The 18,768-nt window shown below is 41.2% G+C and overlaps 1 protein-coding gene across 4 annotated transcripts in view; it reads right to left on the reverse strand.

Annotated features, from left to right (window-relative positions):
* ARHGAP24 (Rho GTPase activating protein 24) overlaps positions 1–18,768 on the reverse strand; it is a 243,181-nt gene that overhangs the window by 137,845 nt on the left and 86,568 nt on the right. For 2 of the 4 annotated variants that reach the window (XM_066318112.1, XM_066318111.1), the window contains exon 2: positions 14,778–14,977. In XM_066318112.1, the coding sequence (XP_066174209.1) occupies positions 14,778–14,957 (180 nt within the window). In that variant the 5' untranslated portion in view covers positions 14,958–14,977. Of the gene's footprint in view, positions 1–589; positions 609–14,777; positions 14,978–18,768 lie in introns of those variants that run through there. The other 2 variants (XM_066318115.1, XM_066318113.1) reach the window with 2 other exon arrangements.

Genomic DNA, 18,768 nt, shown 5'->3' on the forward strand with positions numbered 1-18,768 from the left:
AATTATTTCTAGGTTTTTTTACTACGCTCCACATACAAAACGGCTTATCCCAAATTCTGGGTTTTCTTAGCAAAGCTTCCCACAAAAACACTGGACTCATTTTGAAAATAACACAAACGTAGATCTTCAAATCATCATGCAGGACCACTTTCACTTCAGACAGGAAGTCAAAACACATCTCCAACACCCTTCCATTAAATCACTGTCTTCAGCATTTTTTTCAGACAGTCCTTAACATGTCAGCTATTCTCTCAAAGAAGCACAGCTTCTTCCCTCCTGCCCAGCTCAACTTCACCACTGCCCAAAACCCAGCCAGACTCACAGGCAGCCTGAGCCCAGCAACCCTCTCTGAAAACTTCCCTCCCCCTCTCTTCCATATACTGCCCTGAAGAAGGTAGGCAGTAATAGCACTGCCTGCAACACTGCTATTTGAGAGAAATGCAGCCATTTATGTCAATTTTCCAGAATTTGAGACAGATAAATGTACCCCTTAGGTAATCTCTTCCTGAAATGACTCAGGTAGAGTGAACCCTACCTTCCTGCAACATCACCTTTTGGGTCAAGTCAGAGTCTGTCTCACAGTACTTACTTTTGCAGACATCTCTTTTTCTCCTCTCCCAACCCTGACCATTGTACCTCCCAAAGCAGATCATCACAGTTTTCCTCTCCAGAGGGACCTTCTACTATGTTGCTCCTGCTGTGCACACAGTGGCTGGATTATTAACTGTGTAAGCAGTTAATAGAGAAATCTATCATTGAACCTTCCTGCTGACTACACAGGCATTAGCAAACTCCACAATGCACAGCAATTCTTTTCTGGATAGTGTCCATTATTCACAGTCACCCTACATAAAAAGCCTTTATGCTCTTCCTGAATGTTTGCAACGCGTTGGGGACCTGCTGGACACAGCCCACTGGATAACTGGCAGCAGGGTTGCCTTTAGCTGGTTTCATTCTTCAGCAGCCTTATGTACCACTGCTGGCAATACCACCAATTTGAGAGAAGTATGGGTATTATTCTAAAAGCTCATTTTACTGTCTGCTTTAACACTTATTTTTCCACTGTCAAATGTCCATTTAGAAGTGTCGACATATCGAGATTTAGAGACCATTCTAGAAAAAAACCTTTTTTCTCCCTGTATCTTTCACAGAGCATACATTCATGAGCTCTACTGTGAGTTGCTAAAGGTTTTAAAAACAACAGAGTTGAAGTCTTTTATAGGAAAACACTACAAGCCAAATGCTGAACATCAATGCTATTTGCAGATGCACAGTGCACTTCCAAGGTGAGCCAAGCAGAATAATGCAAGCAAATAATTATCCTCTGAAGAAAACAGAGAATGTGACGAATAGTGGTTAACAAATTAATGACTCCTGCCAACATTTTAGGTCTGGAAGTTCAGCTCTCCCTCCCCACACACCTGCTGTGAAGTCCTGCTGCAGCTCTCCAGCCTCTCATTTAACACACTCTTCTCTTGATCTCTGGTTACATTCCTTGAGCCTACACAGCACAGCTGAATTTTCTCACACAGCCCCCTCTGACCACTTCACCCTCTCTCCCAAGGTCAAATGCTACCCTGGTGTCCAAGCTCCCACACCACCACATTCAAGCCCCTGATCTGAGACTGCACAGCTTTACATGCATGTAATTAACCTCTCTCTGAAAGTATTCCTGCTTGCATCCCTTCAACCCTGCCAGCTCAGGTTTGTAAGCTACAAACATCAACTCGACTAGCTCACATTTGAGCTACTATATCTCCAAACTTTTATTGCTGCTATCACAGTACTGGGCACCATCTCCTCTGTCTTTGCTTCAGGACTCTATTCCCAACAGCAAAGAGATGGCAGGACTGGGTGATGGAAATCCATCATCTTTGCCCTGCAGATGGTCTCATCCCTGATACATGGACACTGCCAGAGGAAGCCAGGTGTAAACAACCCCTTCACTCTTGCCTGGCTCCTGTTTCCCCAGCCTTGCTCCTCTCCCAAACCACAGTGCAGCGGGACAAAGAGGGACAGGAGCAACAGCACACTGTGGATTTTTAAAGTGAAAATAAAAGCAAAATAAGTTAAAACAAAACTACAAAATGAACACTGTCTAGCAGACTATGTATCAGTTAAGTACACTTCAGCAGCAGTACATTCTTCTGGTAATGTAAAAGCTTTAGAAGGAATAATATGAGTTCACCTGTGGTGAACTCAAGATTTTCCAAGTAACAGATGAGGGTCTGGAAAGCATCTCGCATTTCAGAGTCCTGTAGCACACTGGAGACACACAGCTGCTGATCCCTGCACTGAATGCAAGTCATACTGCTGCCATCACAGAGAACATCACATAGCTACAACCACGCACCACTTCTGAGAGCTGCACTCAATGTCTCAGATTTCAGCACATTCATGAAGGAAGTCACTTGAACTACTAGAATATTTGGGAGAAATTATTATTTTTTTGTAAACACAGCAAACATGAATCACTCAATTAATGAAGCCCTTTTAACTTCTGAAACACGCTGTCTTCAAACAGCAGTACTGGTACTGCTGGGTCTATAACTCAGTAATATCCAGAGGCAGGACCCCCAGCCAGGGAGAGGACACTGAGTACAGGCTCCATACACGACACTGCTCTAGCCAGAACAACACTGCTTCAAGTCAAACAACCACCACACACACACAGCTAATTTGGATATTTTCAGCAGGACATATCCATAAGAAGCCTCAACACTGTCATCTTTTGGGAGACCAAGAAGAAAAGCACCAGCAATGTAAACTAGCAGACGCTCCTTCTGTTTAATTCAGTATTTTATTAGAAAAACTATTTATGAGTGACATTTAAAAAGTCCAAGAATACAGCTGTGTTGTGAATGCAAGCCAAGAATGGGGATACCGGTTTTGTGTTTTCCCCATGTCAGCTTAACAGCTTAATTAGCTCTACTCACAATGTTAAATACTCTCAGAATGAGAATTAAGTCAGCCTTTTGTAACATTCAGAGCAGTATATGAGGTTTTTTCACTCAGTTAATTGGATGCTTCTTTCCAGTGTAGCAAAAGGACACCAAAATAATCACTGTGTTAACTAAACTGTTACACTAAAGAGGTTAAAACAAATGCCATCAAGCACAGTTGTTTGTTTTTAGAATTGGTTCTAGTCTGTTTCTTGCAATCACAAATAGGCCTAGTGAGAAAAAACAAGGGTCATAATGCACTGGTCCTAAAATCATGATTTCACACTTGAGTAAAATCCATGTTTTCACAGTCCAAACTCACAAGTGCCTTGGGAAATACAAACCTCCAGCTTGCAGAGAAGAGGAGGAGTGGGTATTATCTTCCCAGTGCAAATTGCTCCACAGCCACCTGTGATAGCACTGACTTCTGCTAGCCTTAGGTTTTTTATTGGAACAAGTGTTTTAATAGAAATTGAAGACTATTTTAAAGAAAAAAAACCTTTTCATTTCCTCTCTAGCATGTCTTCAGCATAAAGTAAATGAATCCTTGTCTCCAACTGGCTCAAAACAGTTTGATTACTCACAAAATGCTTTACCTTCACCTTGCTATGAACCAGAGGGTAGAAAATTACCTTATGCATTTCTTCTTATTGTCACATTATAAATGCAAATGATTTACTTTCCTCTGGACCCTCCACCATCAGGTTAGGTTAACCTATTAAAACCTGAGACAACTGGCCAGGAAATTAGGTCAAAAACTTCAGTACATCAAAAAACCTGACACATACAATCTGTGTGTTTTACTTTTCAGTTATGACCCAAACTACTTCTTCCCAGATAGTGCTGGTTATATAAATGACACTACATAAATACTGAAAGAAAATGAAAAAACACACCTGGAATAACAATCAAACCCATGAAGCAAAAGGAAAAAGATCTTCTGTTGATCTGAAAGTAGTTAAATGCAACGTGTTTTACAGCCTAGGCTGTGAATGAAATCTAACACCAGGCTTCTTCCAGACTAACCCATGAACTCTCATGCCAGCAACATCCCTTCAGGAGCCCACCATCACACAGATCTCGCTAAGCCTCACCCCCGTGTAGAGCTTTCCACTCCAGGAAAGAAGCTTGTTGACAGGAGAGCTGGGACACTGCATGGAATTTAATACAACTTCATTAAAGGAAATTAAGCCAGTTTGGTGCTCCTGAGACTGATCTGGCATTCTTGAGAGGCATGAAGAAAGTTACAGCACAGCAAACTTCACACTCTTGTGACATTTCTCCTCTTCTATTCCAACATCATTGTGTGCCTCATCCAAGCTCTTCCCGTGGCCAAGCTCTCTGCTCTTAAACATTTTTCTAAGGAGTTGTGAAAACAAATTGATCTCAGTCTGCCTTTTCTCTTTATCCTTTTCAGAGATGTTCTAACAGGACCTGTACCAAACACCAATCATGCTAGCACTTCTCATGGGGTGTTTCCTCAAAAAAAAAAATCCCTCTAGGCAATGTTTTCCCTGCTGAAAGGGATTATTTCTGTGGCACATAAAAGTTAGTTTATGTAGCACATCATCTGTCTCACCCACATAAAACTGGATCATTACAGGGGATTTAAGAGTATGCTGATGAAGAGGTAATACTGCAGTCAACAAAAGATACCAAGAAAGGCAGAGAAGTTCACTCCAAGATACCGCTAGTGATTCTGCATTAGAAATTGAAGGTTTTATAATGAAGTGTACTGAGCTACAACTTCATTTGCAGAAAAAATATCAGGAGAAACACAATACATATATTATTTGCTAAATACATATTAAGCTTGCAAAAGCTCAACAGTTTCAGTAATGGCTTGTAGACAGTGGGATAGGTATCACTTCCAAGTCCAGGGAGGACTGGGAAATCTGGCATCTAAACAATATGCAGTTCATGGCAAATAGTAGCTTTAATAAGAATGACAGGCTGAAGTTTTTAATAATATCCTTTTTCCACACAAATACTAAACCTCTTCTTCAGATGTGGAGCATTATTTATTGCTCTTTAAGTGGGGAAAAAGAAAGGAAGGAAGTGGAAAAAAAACTGCAAGTGTCTCTCATTCTGACTGGGCTCCAAAACATGTAAATAATTCTCTATTTCAAGAAGTTTCTTCTGAGATCCTCACTGTACTCTGGCAAATAGACATATAGTGGCTTACTAAAGCATCAGCTCATATACTTGAAAACACAGCCTTGTGTCTGTTTTCTATCACCTGCGTGACCAGATCATCACAGTAATGCTCAGTTAATGTCAGCCAGCTTCCAAAACACATACCTGTGTCTATGAAAGCCCTTAATACTCCTCAATTTCTTGTGGTTATTATTCAAGAGTAAAAGAGTGGAAACACTGCAATTACTCACTCAAAGCAGGAGCACTTTGTGGGTAGACTTTTAATGGATTTCATTCCGCAGTCCAAGCAGTAAAAGAGAAAAGTTCTTGTTAGCTCAACTTCTGTGCTGCAAGCCTGCTGGAAAGGATGTCCCTCCAGCATTAGAAGTTAATTTAGCTGCTTCTGTTACTATTCAACCCCTGGACTCCCTTGTGAGGCTGCCAACACAAATACCACCTGTGAAGGCCATTCTCATAAACTTGTTCCATGCAAAGGGATTTGAAATGTCTGGCTCAGCTCGTCAGGGAACACGTGGCAGCCCAAAAGCTCTAACAACCAACACACAGAGGAAGGTTTTTCTTGCCCACAGTGTCAGTGTTAAATAGAACATCTTCACCATGTTGCTGTGTTCAAATCTGTATAGGATTCAGGTAATTTTCCATGTAAGAAGCATTTATGCAGTCCAGCTGAAACAAGCTGGAATCAGTGGAATTGTATGAATGCTACTAAAAATTATTGTTAGACTAAGTTCTTAGTTACTGCAGCAACAACGTTAAGTAAATCCCTTAGCAATATGCAAGGAAATAAGCAAAAACACCTAGGATTTCTTTATTTTTGGGACAACTGTAGCCTATATAAGACAACAGAACCAACCAAACTTTTGCACACCTCAAAGTTCCCTTAATAGCATACGCTAATCTAAAAGCCATCAAACCATAACTTTAGGTTATGAGTTGTTCAAATGTTACTGAATTTTGACTGTCAGGCTCCAAAACAAAACATCCTCATCTATTCATTACCCCACATGTTTGCCCTTAAATAAGAAAGACCTACCACATAGCCCTTGCTTCCCAAATAAATGGAGTGTGAAAAAAGATCAAATTTTACTATGGTTAAGGTTCCACATATGCTTGAAAGAAAAGCATTAAGTTTACTTCAAGACGAATCTGGAGGCTGATATTCAGGGAATTTCATCCTATGGCCTCACCTGTGCTGTGCAGCAGTATTCACACTTGTTGCTTTATTGCTTCTATTAAGGAAGGAAATCTAAAGAGAAACATCTAGAGCAGACCACTGCTGTCTCACTGAATATGACACAATTGCACATGGCACTCAAGTTCAGAAAACCACTGACAGCATTAGAAACTTAGATCAATGTCTTTCAGAGAAGAACGTGGCAGTAAGAAGACAATCAGTAACAACCATCCAACATAAACATCAGGGATTTTTTTAACCAGCCTGACACCATCCTTACTCCTCACCTTCATTCAGCAGCCAACAGAAAAAAGAAAAAGACAGTACCTCCCCTTGCTTCCCTGTCCCAAGCCAGAAACAGAGAGGAAAGGAGTGAGGGAGAGATGGTGTGAGCATAAAGGGAAATAGAGAGCTCAAGAGAGCTACAGACTGGGCAGCCCCACCACAATGGAAAATCAGCCCTGTACCATGTAGCAGGTTCTTAGACTTGGAAGTCTTGGCCAATCCATGAAATGCAAGGAAGCACACTAAGGGTTGAACTTCAGCATCAGCAAGCATTTACAAACAAGCCACTTCCCTGGTCCCAGAAAGAGAAAGGGGGGCAGCCCTCTGAACATTTGGACTAGGCAGATGCACTGGCAGCCAAGACCTGAAATTAAGCTGTTGGCCAGTTTACATCTTATTAGAGCGCCTCTCTTTTCCAATGTAACAGCAGGTGTTGGCTGAGTCTAATTACACACACAGTTTATACAACACATGGTAGCACAATTCGGGAGCTTCAGCTCTGAATGCACGCTCAGGGGTCAATGATGCTGGCACTTGCAGTCAGTGCCACAAGGCACGCTTGCTTTGTTCTATTATAAAAATATTTACTGGAACTAATTTCCCACTTTGGATTGATTAAAGGTACAGAAGCCTGGGAACATGTATTTATTGTTCCCAAACAGCTTTGGAAGAGGACCTGGGGCAGTACTGACTGCCACACAAACAGGCAGACTCACGTGGGATTATCTTTTCTTTACCATCCTGCGTTTTGAGTTTGGTTATAACCACAAAACGTTCCCATGGAACACACAAGTTTAAACACCACAGGAAGTTCACATTTCCCACCTACAAAGCTGTCTCATTTCAGTCAATTTTGAAGTTCAGTCACTGGACCTGTTTTCTAAGGCCTAAAATCAGATAGACGCATTCCCCCACCTTGGCATGGCATCTAGGCCCAGTGTTATTTTTGTTTTGGGGCAGGTGGATATCCAAGTGCATTAAAAAGGCTGATTAAGGAGAAGAAACTTCGAGTTTAAACTGAAGATCTACTCAGGCAGAAAGCATGCCAGGGGCATGGGGAATCAGAAGGCAACCATTTAATCTGTTATTTTCCAAGTTGGCAAATGGGATGGAGACACTGAACCATGTCAGGGAGAAATGACCATATAAGCTGGCCCTTTATGAATATTACAGGCACTGGGAAGGAGAAGGGCATTTCACCAGGCAGTGAATTCAGGGGCAAAGACAGACCCAGGGCAAGTGGGAGCCACAGCTGCATCTGAAGAAAGAGAACATCAGCAATGCAAGAAAGACAAACACTGCACCTGAGAACTGTTTTGAAAACTCAGTCAAGTTCAGGGAGCATGAAAGGCTCCAAGCCCTCGGGAACAAGCATGCACAGATTTAAACAAATTGGTATAATAGCAGGATACAGCAGCTTTCAGATGTTGCCAGTACCATCACAGCAATGACACAACTGCTACACACAAATCTGACTAAAAGAGACACGGAATACCCCTTGCACTGCACTCAAACACAAAAACCATCTTCACAGGGGAACTGAATTTTCAACTGCATAAGCTGGGGCAAAGCATGGAGCAAGAACTGCCTGATTTTGGCACAGACTCCATAATCTTGCACAGTATTTAGTAACACTTCTGTAATTAATGTGATAGTTAATGCCTGAGGAAAAACTTTTTTTTTTTTCCCTGTGAAAATCTGTAAGACTCTTCCTGGGCCAAGCCCAAAGACTTCAAAGTTTTTAAAGGGATAAAACAAAGGACAACTACTGAAAATTCAAGTTCGCATTTTTGATCTGAAAGAAGTAGAAAAGGGGATTCAAATTGGAATTTGATCACCTCCAAGTCGAGTACCTCAGTGATGGATCTTGTTGCTGTTTGTCTCAGGCTAAGAACAGAAATTCAGTCCTGTGAATTTGAGAAACTCTTCCCCAACAACAGAATAATGGCACCAGAAGTACTCTGGTTTCAAATAAATTGAGTCTTATCACACTAATCTCTCACATACAAAATTCCCATGGGTATCTACTGACCCAAGTGTATTGCCTTTAAAAGCACTTATGTAAGTCACTGAAGTAAAAAAAAAAAAAAAGTCTGTCTCTATAAGTGAGTTGCTGAAACTTGCAACAGTAAATTATAATTTCAAACTTATAAAGGTATTAGAAATAGCAGAACTTTCTACTGTATGTAAAAGCTAAACCCAATCCTTTGATAACCCTTCCCTGTATTCCAGAGATTTCACTGCTTTAGTTGCAGAAGCCTGTTTATATCAATATAATTAAGAAGCCATTTACAGAACACCCACTAAAAGGGCCCAAAGCAGTTTTGGGCCTTTCCCTTCACCTTCCATTCCACCACATTCACATGAGCCATTTAACGTGTACTTTCTGATGGGTTTTTGTTTGTTTAAGTTTTATATTCAACACTGTCCAATAGTAGAAAGTCTTTCTGGTAAATATCTGGCAAACATCTCTACTGATGTCAAGAAAATCCTGCTTAACTTCATCCAGTATATTAAGTTTCTAGGGACATTCTTGAGAAACGGCTCTCCATCAACAACCCCACCCATTTCTTCTGACACCTGTGTAATTTCATTTGATTAAATTCTCCCTTTAAAGTTTACAATAGGTTTGCACAGGCAAGAGTTCACCCTGCAGCACATGTCCATCCCAAAACTGTTTCTACTTTCCTAGATTAATAACAAGTGTTTTGCCTAGAAATGGAAAAATTAGAAAATCATTATCAGTGACTTGGACATTCCTTGCTGTTTTCACATCAAGTCCTTGAATTGGCTTTGTGGATTTTCAAGCAAGGCCTATGAAGCCAAGTGTGGACTTGGTGTTTCACATCCTTCCCTCAGCAAGACTGAGGGGGCTGCTCTTAAAAATTAAAGCAAAATCTACTGCAAAGCTGTTTCACTTGCTGCTCATCAGTAACTACACAAAAGCTGGTTCTTGTTGATTCCCAGAGACAAGGACCAGAGTGCATACTCTGATGTCCCTTGAGTGAAAACGCTCTAGGCAGCAAGCAGAGATCACAGTTCTTGTGATGCACTTCTCAAGTGCTTGTACAACTGGGTTTCTGTCCCCCACACAGAAATGTTTCCCTTTTAACTTACAAAAAAACCACAATGCTCAATCTTTAACCATATTCAATACTAACACTGAAAGATTTTCCCTGACAAAGATACAAATTAGGCAATTATCATAGTAATTTCTACTTACATTCATTAGACATTTGATTTTAATTTAAAAATGCAACTGTAGTTTATCAAGTTTCCTATTAATTCTATTAAATGCATTTATCAGTCAATGAAATTTTTACACAAATTGCATTAAATGGGAAGTACTAGACCTGGCAAGACACACAGAATAAAAAAGAGGGGCACCTACAAGCATGTTAAGCAGAAAAGGAAGGTCAAAGCAGGTGTACCCACCCCAATAAACAACTCTGGTACACTGTTAACAACAGATGAGAAGACTGAGGTACTCAACCTCTCGGTCTCAGTCTTCAGGGGCAAGCTCTGTTCCCACATGTTTCCAGTGGAGAGTGGGGACTGCGGGAGCAAAGTTCCTTCCACTGTAAGTAGAGATCAGGTTCATGGCCACCAAGGAATCTGAACACACAACTCTATGGGACCTGATGAGGGGCATCCCAGAGTGCTAAGGGAATTGACTGATGGAGTTGCCAAGACACTCTGCATGGTATTTTAAAAGCCACAGCAGTCAGGTGAAGTCCCAGGTGACTGGAAAAAGGGAAACTTTGTATCCACCTGCAAACAGGGCAGAAAGCAGGATCCTGGAACTACCAGCCCATCAGCCTGACCTCTGTGCCCAGGAATATCATGGAACAGATCCTTCTAGAAGCTTTACTAAAGCACATGGAGGATGCTGAGGTGATTTGAGAGAGCCAGCATGGCTTCACCAAGGGCAAGTCCTGCCTGACCAACCCCGTGGCCTGCTGTGATGGAGTGACTCCATCAGTCAACAAGGGAGGGCTACAGATGTCATTTATTTGGGCTTCTGTAAAGTTTTCAACAAGGCTCCCCACAACATCCTTCTCTGTAAATTGGAGAGAAATGGATTTGATGGTTAGACTGTTAGGTGGATAAGGAATTTGCTGGATTGTCCCGTCCAGAGGGTAACTGTCAAGGACTCAGAGTCCCAATGGACATCAGTGACAGGAGGTTGGAACTGGATGACCTTTAAGGTCCTTTCCAGCCCAGGTCATTCTACTATTCAGTCTATGATTTTTCCAGAAAGCAATACCTGAAAATATATTCTGTTTGTACATCAGAGAACATCTTTCCCTAACAGACAAAGCAGTGACCTGTACTTAAGACTGCAGCTGCCATTAACTCACTTTCAGTCAATGACCAATTCAAATGTCACATTAAAGACTGACACTTTTCCACCTCAATCTCCTGTCCCATCCCAGGGCCTGTCTAAGATACTGTGAGCCATTGAATACCTTCCAGCATTACTTAAGCTGAACGATTAAGAGCTTATAAAGATCTTGAGGATGAAAACTGTATGGCAGACTGTTCAGGATGGGATATAAACTGAAACAGCAGATCCTTGTCAGCTTTCAGACATACACCAAAAGTGTTTCCTGAAGGCTAATTCATAGCTTTTCAAGATCTCTCTGCTATACACACCTCAAATTCAAGCCCATAAACCAAGCTGAGTCCCAACAACATTAAAGAGGTGCCCAAAATTCAAATGCTGTTTAGACTGGATGAGCTTGTCCCTTTCTTGTTCATTTACAACCTAATACCAGTGATGTTCCATCAGTACCAGTTAGCAAGCTTTGCTCCCACTTCCTCAGCAACACCAGGAGTGAGACAGCAAAACTGCAAAAAGGAGACAATACTTCAAATCTCCCTTCTGCTGCTCACAAAACCACAGAAAAAGCACAATGTTTCATGAGCCAGCACTGACTTCCTCCTCTCAGCTTCAGTCAAGATCATGTCAACCCTGACACAGCTGGAGAGGATAACCATAGGAGAGAAGAAAGGAAGAAATGAATTTTCATGGGCTGCATTTAAACAACAGCTGTACTGTGGAACAGGGAATGCTAAATTCTGATGTCTTTCAGCTGCCCACATTTTAAGCTTGGAGAGCTGACCTTCAGATCTAGCATAATAATACCTTTCTGAAGCACAAAATAGTAAAAAGAGTTAAGAAAGCAAAATCCATTATCACCTCCAAGCAGTAGAGATAACACAGATTTATCAGAAACCAGATTTTATTACCTTGCTCACTTATTTGTTAGATTTTTTTTTTTTTTTGGTCCTGTGGAATTAACTAGATTATTGCTATCCAAACACGTATCTTCAGTAAACAAAAATGCCATCTTTGCCAGATCCTAAGAAGATATTTCAGGGATACAAGAGCAAAAGATAGATGCTAATTCATTGATAAAACATTATAAGGGAAAGATTGATGTGTCTGATGATAATAAAGAATCAATGACAATTCACTGACCTTGACTACAACAGCTGTGCATTGCTTTTTCTTCTGTTGTTCTTCACTAGCTCTGTGTGCCTGTAGGCACGGGTTGGCAGAGGAAATTCCCCACACTCACACTGATAGTTAATGACTTTTAAATTTAATAGCCTTGACACCAAAGAGGTGTACACACACTGACTGAAGCATATGCGGTACCCATCTCTGCTACTAGCAGGAAACGAGCCTGCCTCAGGAATTTCAAGGCATTTACTGATGGTTTAGACACAAAATGCTCCTGCTTCTCTTTACTCCCATTATACACAGCCACTTGGAGAATAAAGTCTGACAGATAATATTTTTCTAAAATTTGGTTCCATTCATATCTCCCTCACTTTCAAAAACACAAGCATCATGGCATAATATCTGTTATAGACTGAACAGAAGCCAAGCCCAAATGTTGGGCAGCCCGGTGCTCAGGACACCTGCTGAATTTGCACCATAAACTGGATTTTGCTTTTCTCTAATTCACATTAACGTGAATATAAGCTATGAACATAATCTCACTGGCTTGTCTTCTCCTCAATTCAAATAGTTCTTCCACGTTGTATAAATACATCTATTTACACACATATACAAGGTGTGCAACCAGAATATTCCTCAGTACAAGTAATCACTGCTCTCTGCCTCCTTCCAAACCAACCAGCAAGCCTGCCTCCATAACCAACTAGCAAGCAAAATAAAAACTACAATCTGATTTGGAGCAAAACCTCATTAACTTTCTTCAATTATATTATTGTCTAAAAGAACTAGTGTACCTCCCTAAATGGTACAGACAGTACAATTCAGCAGTAAACAAAGATGTATTTACCTTAAATACAGATCCAATACAATAAAATATGCTTGCCATTTCCTAATATCCCCATGCACTGAAAATTGATGTTATTAGTGGAGTTCTTTGCTTTAGCTCTCCAAAACAAGAACAACAGGGTTCCTAGAAGGTCATAGTGATTTTCTTGTCACAGTTAATGCAACAAACTCTTCAATGTAATGGGAAAAAAATAGTTCTGTATATGGCATTGAACCTGGGACATATTTCAGGCACTGACACTTGTGCCATTTGCTTCAGAAACATTTCAAAAGCTACACCAAGGTGAGCTATTGACTGATCCTAATTTGGACAGGCCCATTAATTTTCCAAATCCATTGGCATATTTAAGTTACACTTCTCTCAGCACTTTTCCCACCCTACTTGATACTTCTTTATGAACTTGCTTGAGACTAAAATGGAAAATTCAAATAAGCTTTTAGTTATTCCACAAGCTTCTACCTAACCTATCCCAAGTTAAAATGAAATCAGAATGACCACCTCTGTTTGACAAAAAGAAAGCAGCAAAGTCAACAGGATATTCTGAAGCCACCACACAGGTCAGTAGCAGATGGACAAGAAGATAATCTGGGCTCTGGGCTGTAGAAATTTCCAGGAAACAGTATTATGCCACCTCTTAAAAAGCCATGAAGTTTTTGCATGCAAGCATTCTGACAGGTAGCAAGTGCTAGGAAGCAGAGTTAATATTCTGGAAACCAGGATCTGGCCCACAAACATTTTATTTTGATGGCTGCTTTTTACAGTCTTAATTTCATATATATATATATGACGATATGCTGTATTTCCCAGAAATTATTAACTATTTCATATTCAAAGTAGTCATCGTAACACAATTTCTGTAAATATACAGTGTGTTATTGGATTGACCTATACTATTTGAGGTCATTTTATGGGAAAACAGCAAGGCTGTGAAATAGTGTCTAAGTGCCTATCTCCCACTTTGAAAACCATTTCCTCAAGACTGAATACTTTTCTTAACATGTGCACTATAATGCAAGCTGTAAAGCTCAGCCAAGTGTCATGACCTGTTTCATACAGGAAGCTGGATTAGATGGGTTTTACATCTTTGAGAACTCCCTGTGAAATTCCATACAAAAAGTATACCATGAGAAATTTAGCAGCCATAAAAAATATGGGTGTGATGATCATATTTTAGTACCTGCACAAAAGTAACTCGCAGATGTCAAAGGTTTTTTCTCAAGTCAGAAGCATCTGGAAAATCATTAATATATGAGACTATCATACCTCTGTAGGTGCTAGCAGGAGATCCTCACTATCAAAGAGGCTCAGGTCTGCCCTGACCCAAGAGGCAGCACTATTTAACTCTGCTCCTACAGCACTCTGGGGATAGGCAGCCCAGAAGCATGCTGGTGAAAAAGCTAAATAAATAGGAAAAGAGATGAGGGCTACGGAGGAGTAAATCACCACAACAGAACCAGGCAGGCAGACATCAGTCCATTCCATATTACAGATGGCAATGTATTCAGGCTAGGGTCTTATTTGGGAAGACACAAAGCAGGGATACTCTGCATAGTAAGCAGAAAAAAAGCCCCAAGCAGTATCTTCTCAAACAGAGCTTATTCATCTGCCTCAGACAAGTCCATCTGACTGATGATTTTTGCTACTTTAACTTCCTGTATACTTCTCTCCTTTTAAAATGCAGAAATGAGAAAACCTGACCTGGGAAAGGAAGCTTTAGAAATTAGTCTAATGGGGAAACCACATAAACTGCCAGGGCCTGACTCAGTGTAATCAAAATCCCAAATCCAACACTGAGTCAGTGACAGAAATAGAGAAGTTCAGTGCTTTACACTCCAGACAATCCTGCTTGCATTAACTTCCTTTTCTCCCTGATCTCCCATCTCATCTCCTCTTTTCACTTACCAAGGGCTTGGTTTCATCTTCATCTTTGAAATAGTAGAGCTGGTCCCCCTTGAGGACAAACCAGCGCGTGTGCCAGGTCTTGACGAATCCCCCCTGTTTCCGCAGCCACCCACACTTGATGGCAGCGTGCCGCCCCTGGCTCAGGGCAGCAGTCTCTGAAGAGCCATTGTGTTCTTCCATACTGGGAATGGCCAACTCTCCTGTTGGGCAAGCAAGAGGAAAAGGTAAAATAATTAGATTATTATCCAGGCAATAACTTGCTCTTTTCAACAGAGCTGGGAAAGAAACGCGTCTCAGCTACAAAAGTGTGTTAGAAAAGCATTTGCCATCTGCCTGCTGGTTCTCATACCAGCACCCCCATCAGCTGAGAGAATTATTATTCACCTATAAAACACTAAAATAATAAAGAGCTGCTAAAAAGCAGGCAAGAGGCAAAAGTTTTGTTGAACTGCTGTGCAAGACGTTTGGAGCAGCACTGAAGAAGGCATCAGCTGTTTCTTAAGGTGAGTCCTGCTGGGTTACAGGCAGTAACAAGGAATAAACTTAAGAGTACTTCCTCAGACTAAGCAAAGCAGCTGACTACTGGAAGTCCCCATTTAAAATGCCTTGGCAGGCTTGGGGCCTTCAGGAAATGTTAAAAAAGCCTCTGCTTCACCAAAGCTTAATTTTACCCGACTAAACAAGCAGGGGGTTTCTTACTGCAATTGTTGTTATTGCTCATTTTACTGAAGTCCTTTTAAAGGAATGGGGACAATAAATGCAAGAATTGTCACGTATCACCTCATACAAGCAGCCCCTGACTGAAGTGAGGGGGTGCCCAGATGCTTCATGAAGGATTCTGGCCCATCTTAAGGCACAAGAACGGTGTCAAAACCAGAGCTGAATTGTGAAACTAAACTTGACAAAGTTTCATGCAGTATTTTAGCCTTTTTAAAATTATACCTTTTAACCATTTCTGGACAGCCATGACTCTTCCTGATGGATTTTGTACATGTAATTATGCAGTAACATGCATAGCCTTCATAGTCAAAAGGCTTTTCCTGATCCCCTCTTAAGTCTGGAGCACAAACACAGGATTTCGAGTCACAAGTTCTGATATTTCCAGCTAAAATACAAGTCAAACCAAAACTTACACGTGTCATAGAGTTTAAACAGAATAAAATGTGACTACAAACACAGCAGGCCGCAAAATCAATGGTGAAATTTCACTGACTGTAACTGCTTGGACAACAACATGCTTCTCTTCTTTCCAGACTACCACTGGCCATCTCTTGCCTCGCCGGGAGCTTGCACAGTTGTTAGGGCCAGGAAAAGCTGGCCTCTTAGGTAGTTTTTTGTTTCCAAACATCAGGTTGGAAAAAGAATGAAATATCCTTGCTACTGCAGGCAGCAGACATCCCGACTAAGAGTATCTAGACTGAAGTTTGATGTTCTTACTTAGGCAAAGTGGGTTAGTCAGTCCGAGCCTGGCACTCCTGCTCTGGGTCCCCTCCACAGCAAAAACACCTTCACTGAACATGATGAATAGGCATCAGCATTGCAAAGGGATGCACTCAGCTTCTAAGGCAGACTAGAAATGCAGGCAATGCACTCATTTGACAGAAGAGGCCATCCCTCTGACAATTAATAGATAGTGTTACGTTACCATAACGTAAATCACAATACAAGAAGGAATCAACAGATTCCAATCAGAAGTGGTGTTCAGCCCTTTATTCCTACTACTCACACATCTCCTTTGGAACAACTTCTCCAGCTGCCACCTCTGATGTGTGTTTACAGCTTTTTCTTTTAATACCCACACACAGTCTGTTTTCACATCCCTACTCTGGGCTGGATCTTGGAAATCTGCTGGCCATGATTACATCTCCTCACTGCCCTCAACACAAGCACAGAGGTTTCAGCAAAGTACAAAGTGCAGGATCAAAACTTGAATCACTTGGTATTCTTTACAGAGAAAGGAAATCTTTCTCCTGTCTCTTTAGGGTTCACCTAGAGTCACCCAGAACACTTGTACTGTGAGATTTACTTGAGCCAAGTGTCACCACAAAACATACAAACATATCTGGCTCTCTGCAGAGCAGATAAAGATTTTCTCTGTGTGTCTGTGGTTACAATTGCGAGAACAAGAACAAACCAGCTGATAAATCCTCAGACCACACTGCCCTCTCTCCAAAAAGGAAATGCACACAACTCCCAGTTGGCATTTTCTGAATACTAGCAGGAAACTCCTGGATACTGCTGGGGTTTGGCTGGACCAAAGTAGATGCCAAGAAGCAGCCCTCCAACTCAGATCTTTACAAAGTGAATTAGCAAATATTTTATGGAAAGCATTGCAAACAGCAGGCAAATAACTGCAAATGAAAAAAGGAACAAAATCATGACCCACAGGCTACCCTATGCTCCTTGGTGCACAACTGCTAAGCTGATCAGCTCATCTCTGCTGCCTGGGCAAGCCTCAAGGCAGGGACAAAGGAGGATTTTTAATATAGTATTTATGTGTATCACTGCAGTGCTAAAGATACTAGGTCCTTATTACACTTGGACCATAAACAAGAAACTAAGTTCCAAAGTCAAAAACAATTAGCTGCTTGGATAAAAGATTATTTTTTATTTTCTTTCATAAAGTCACATGCTAGTGGTGCTGACATCAATATACAAAGTAAGTATATGGATTTTTATCTAGCCAAGGAAAATGTCAATACGTCTCCATCTCTTTGTCTGGTAAAGTTTCTATCTACTTCTGCAATACTAAAACAAATGAGGTGTAGGACAGACGATAGGTCTACTGCTCCCAAGTCCTCACAGAACAGTGTAAGATCTCCTTTTCTCCTTTAAAGCAGTAGCATATATTTAAGACATGCTCTGTGCAAAAAAACCCAGCTGTATTATTCCATTCATTAGTGATTTAATTCTCTTCAGCAGTTACAAATTCAGCCATCTAACTTGTTTGCATTTAGTCCTGAGATTAAGTTTATTTGTTGTTTTTCATATATTCTTCCCTTTCAATGTCTGCCTACTACAAACCAGACTTGGAATCAGAAATTCCAGCAGCTGGCTCACTTTCACTACTTGTTTTTACAGCTGTTTCAACACTAAGATCATAAAAATAAATTGCAGAAATATCAGGGTGCTGGCACTCATGCAGAGAACAGCGAGGTGCAAACAGTATGTAAACAACACATGACAAAGTGTGGAATTACATCAACATACCCAAACCCCTCTTGGTCTCATAAGAAGAGGCAGAAAGCTATGCATTTTTACCACTAAATGAGAATATTCCTCAAACTCATCTTCTCAACAGGAAACACAACTTGTACCTCGCTGCCAGAGTCAACTCTACTGACTTGGCCAGCCTCCAGTTTAGGTAATGACCAGAACTGAATAAATTCTATACAATATATTCATTTGGGGCTGGCTGTGGGCTCGCTCTCCTGGGCTTGTCTGGACATCGGGAGTGCAAAGCAAACAAAATGAGAAATGTTCCCTGACACATTGGCTCTGCATCAACATCTCCTGGTCCATGGAGACCATCACCATCTACCACTGCTGGCCTCAACCCAATGTTTTTCTGCTCCCCTAAAGCCACTTGCCTCTCTCACTGGTCTGTCTAGAAGGCAACTAACTGCACTTATGTTCTCCTTGCCAATGTGCAAGGCCTGTGCCGGCAGCAGCCACAGAAAGCAGGGAAGTGTTTCTCCTCAGCTACCACTCACTCAGTACTTGAATTATGGAATTGGGCATCTCCCCCAGATCCCAGCATTTTGCCAAGAAATAGAGAAACTCATTAAAGCACACCAAATCCAGTTACAAGAATAGTCAGAGGGCTGCACGAAGATGATCTCTTTGGCAAGAAACCTTGGTGGTTTGCAGTCAATGTTTTTCTTCTCACTGAAATTTCTCATGGCCAAGATAGCACATTTCAAGCATGCAAAACATCAGCAGAGTTCACTTCCAGTAACTCTTCATCTCTGCCACTGCCCAAATGCTGTTC

This window comes from Sylvia atricapilla, chromosome 4 (assembly GCF_009819655.1).
Source record: "Sylvia atricapilla isolate bSylAtr1 chromosome 4, bSylAtr1.pri, whole genome shotgun sequence".
Taxonomy (NCBI): Eukaryota; Metazoa; Chordata; class Aves; order Passeriformes; family Sylviidae; genus Sylvia; species Sylvia atricapilla.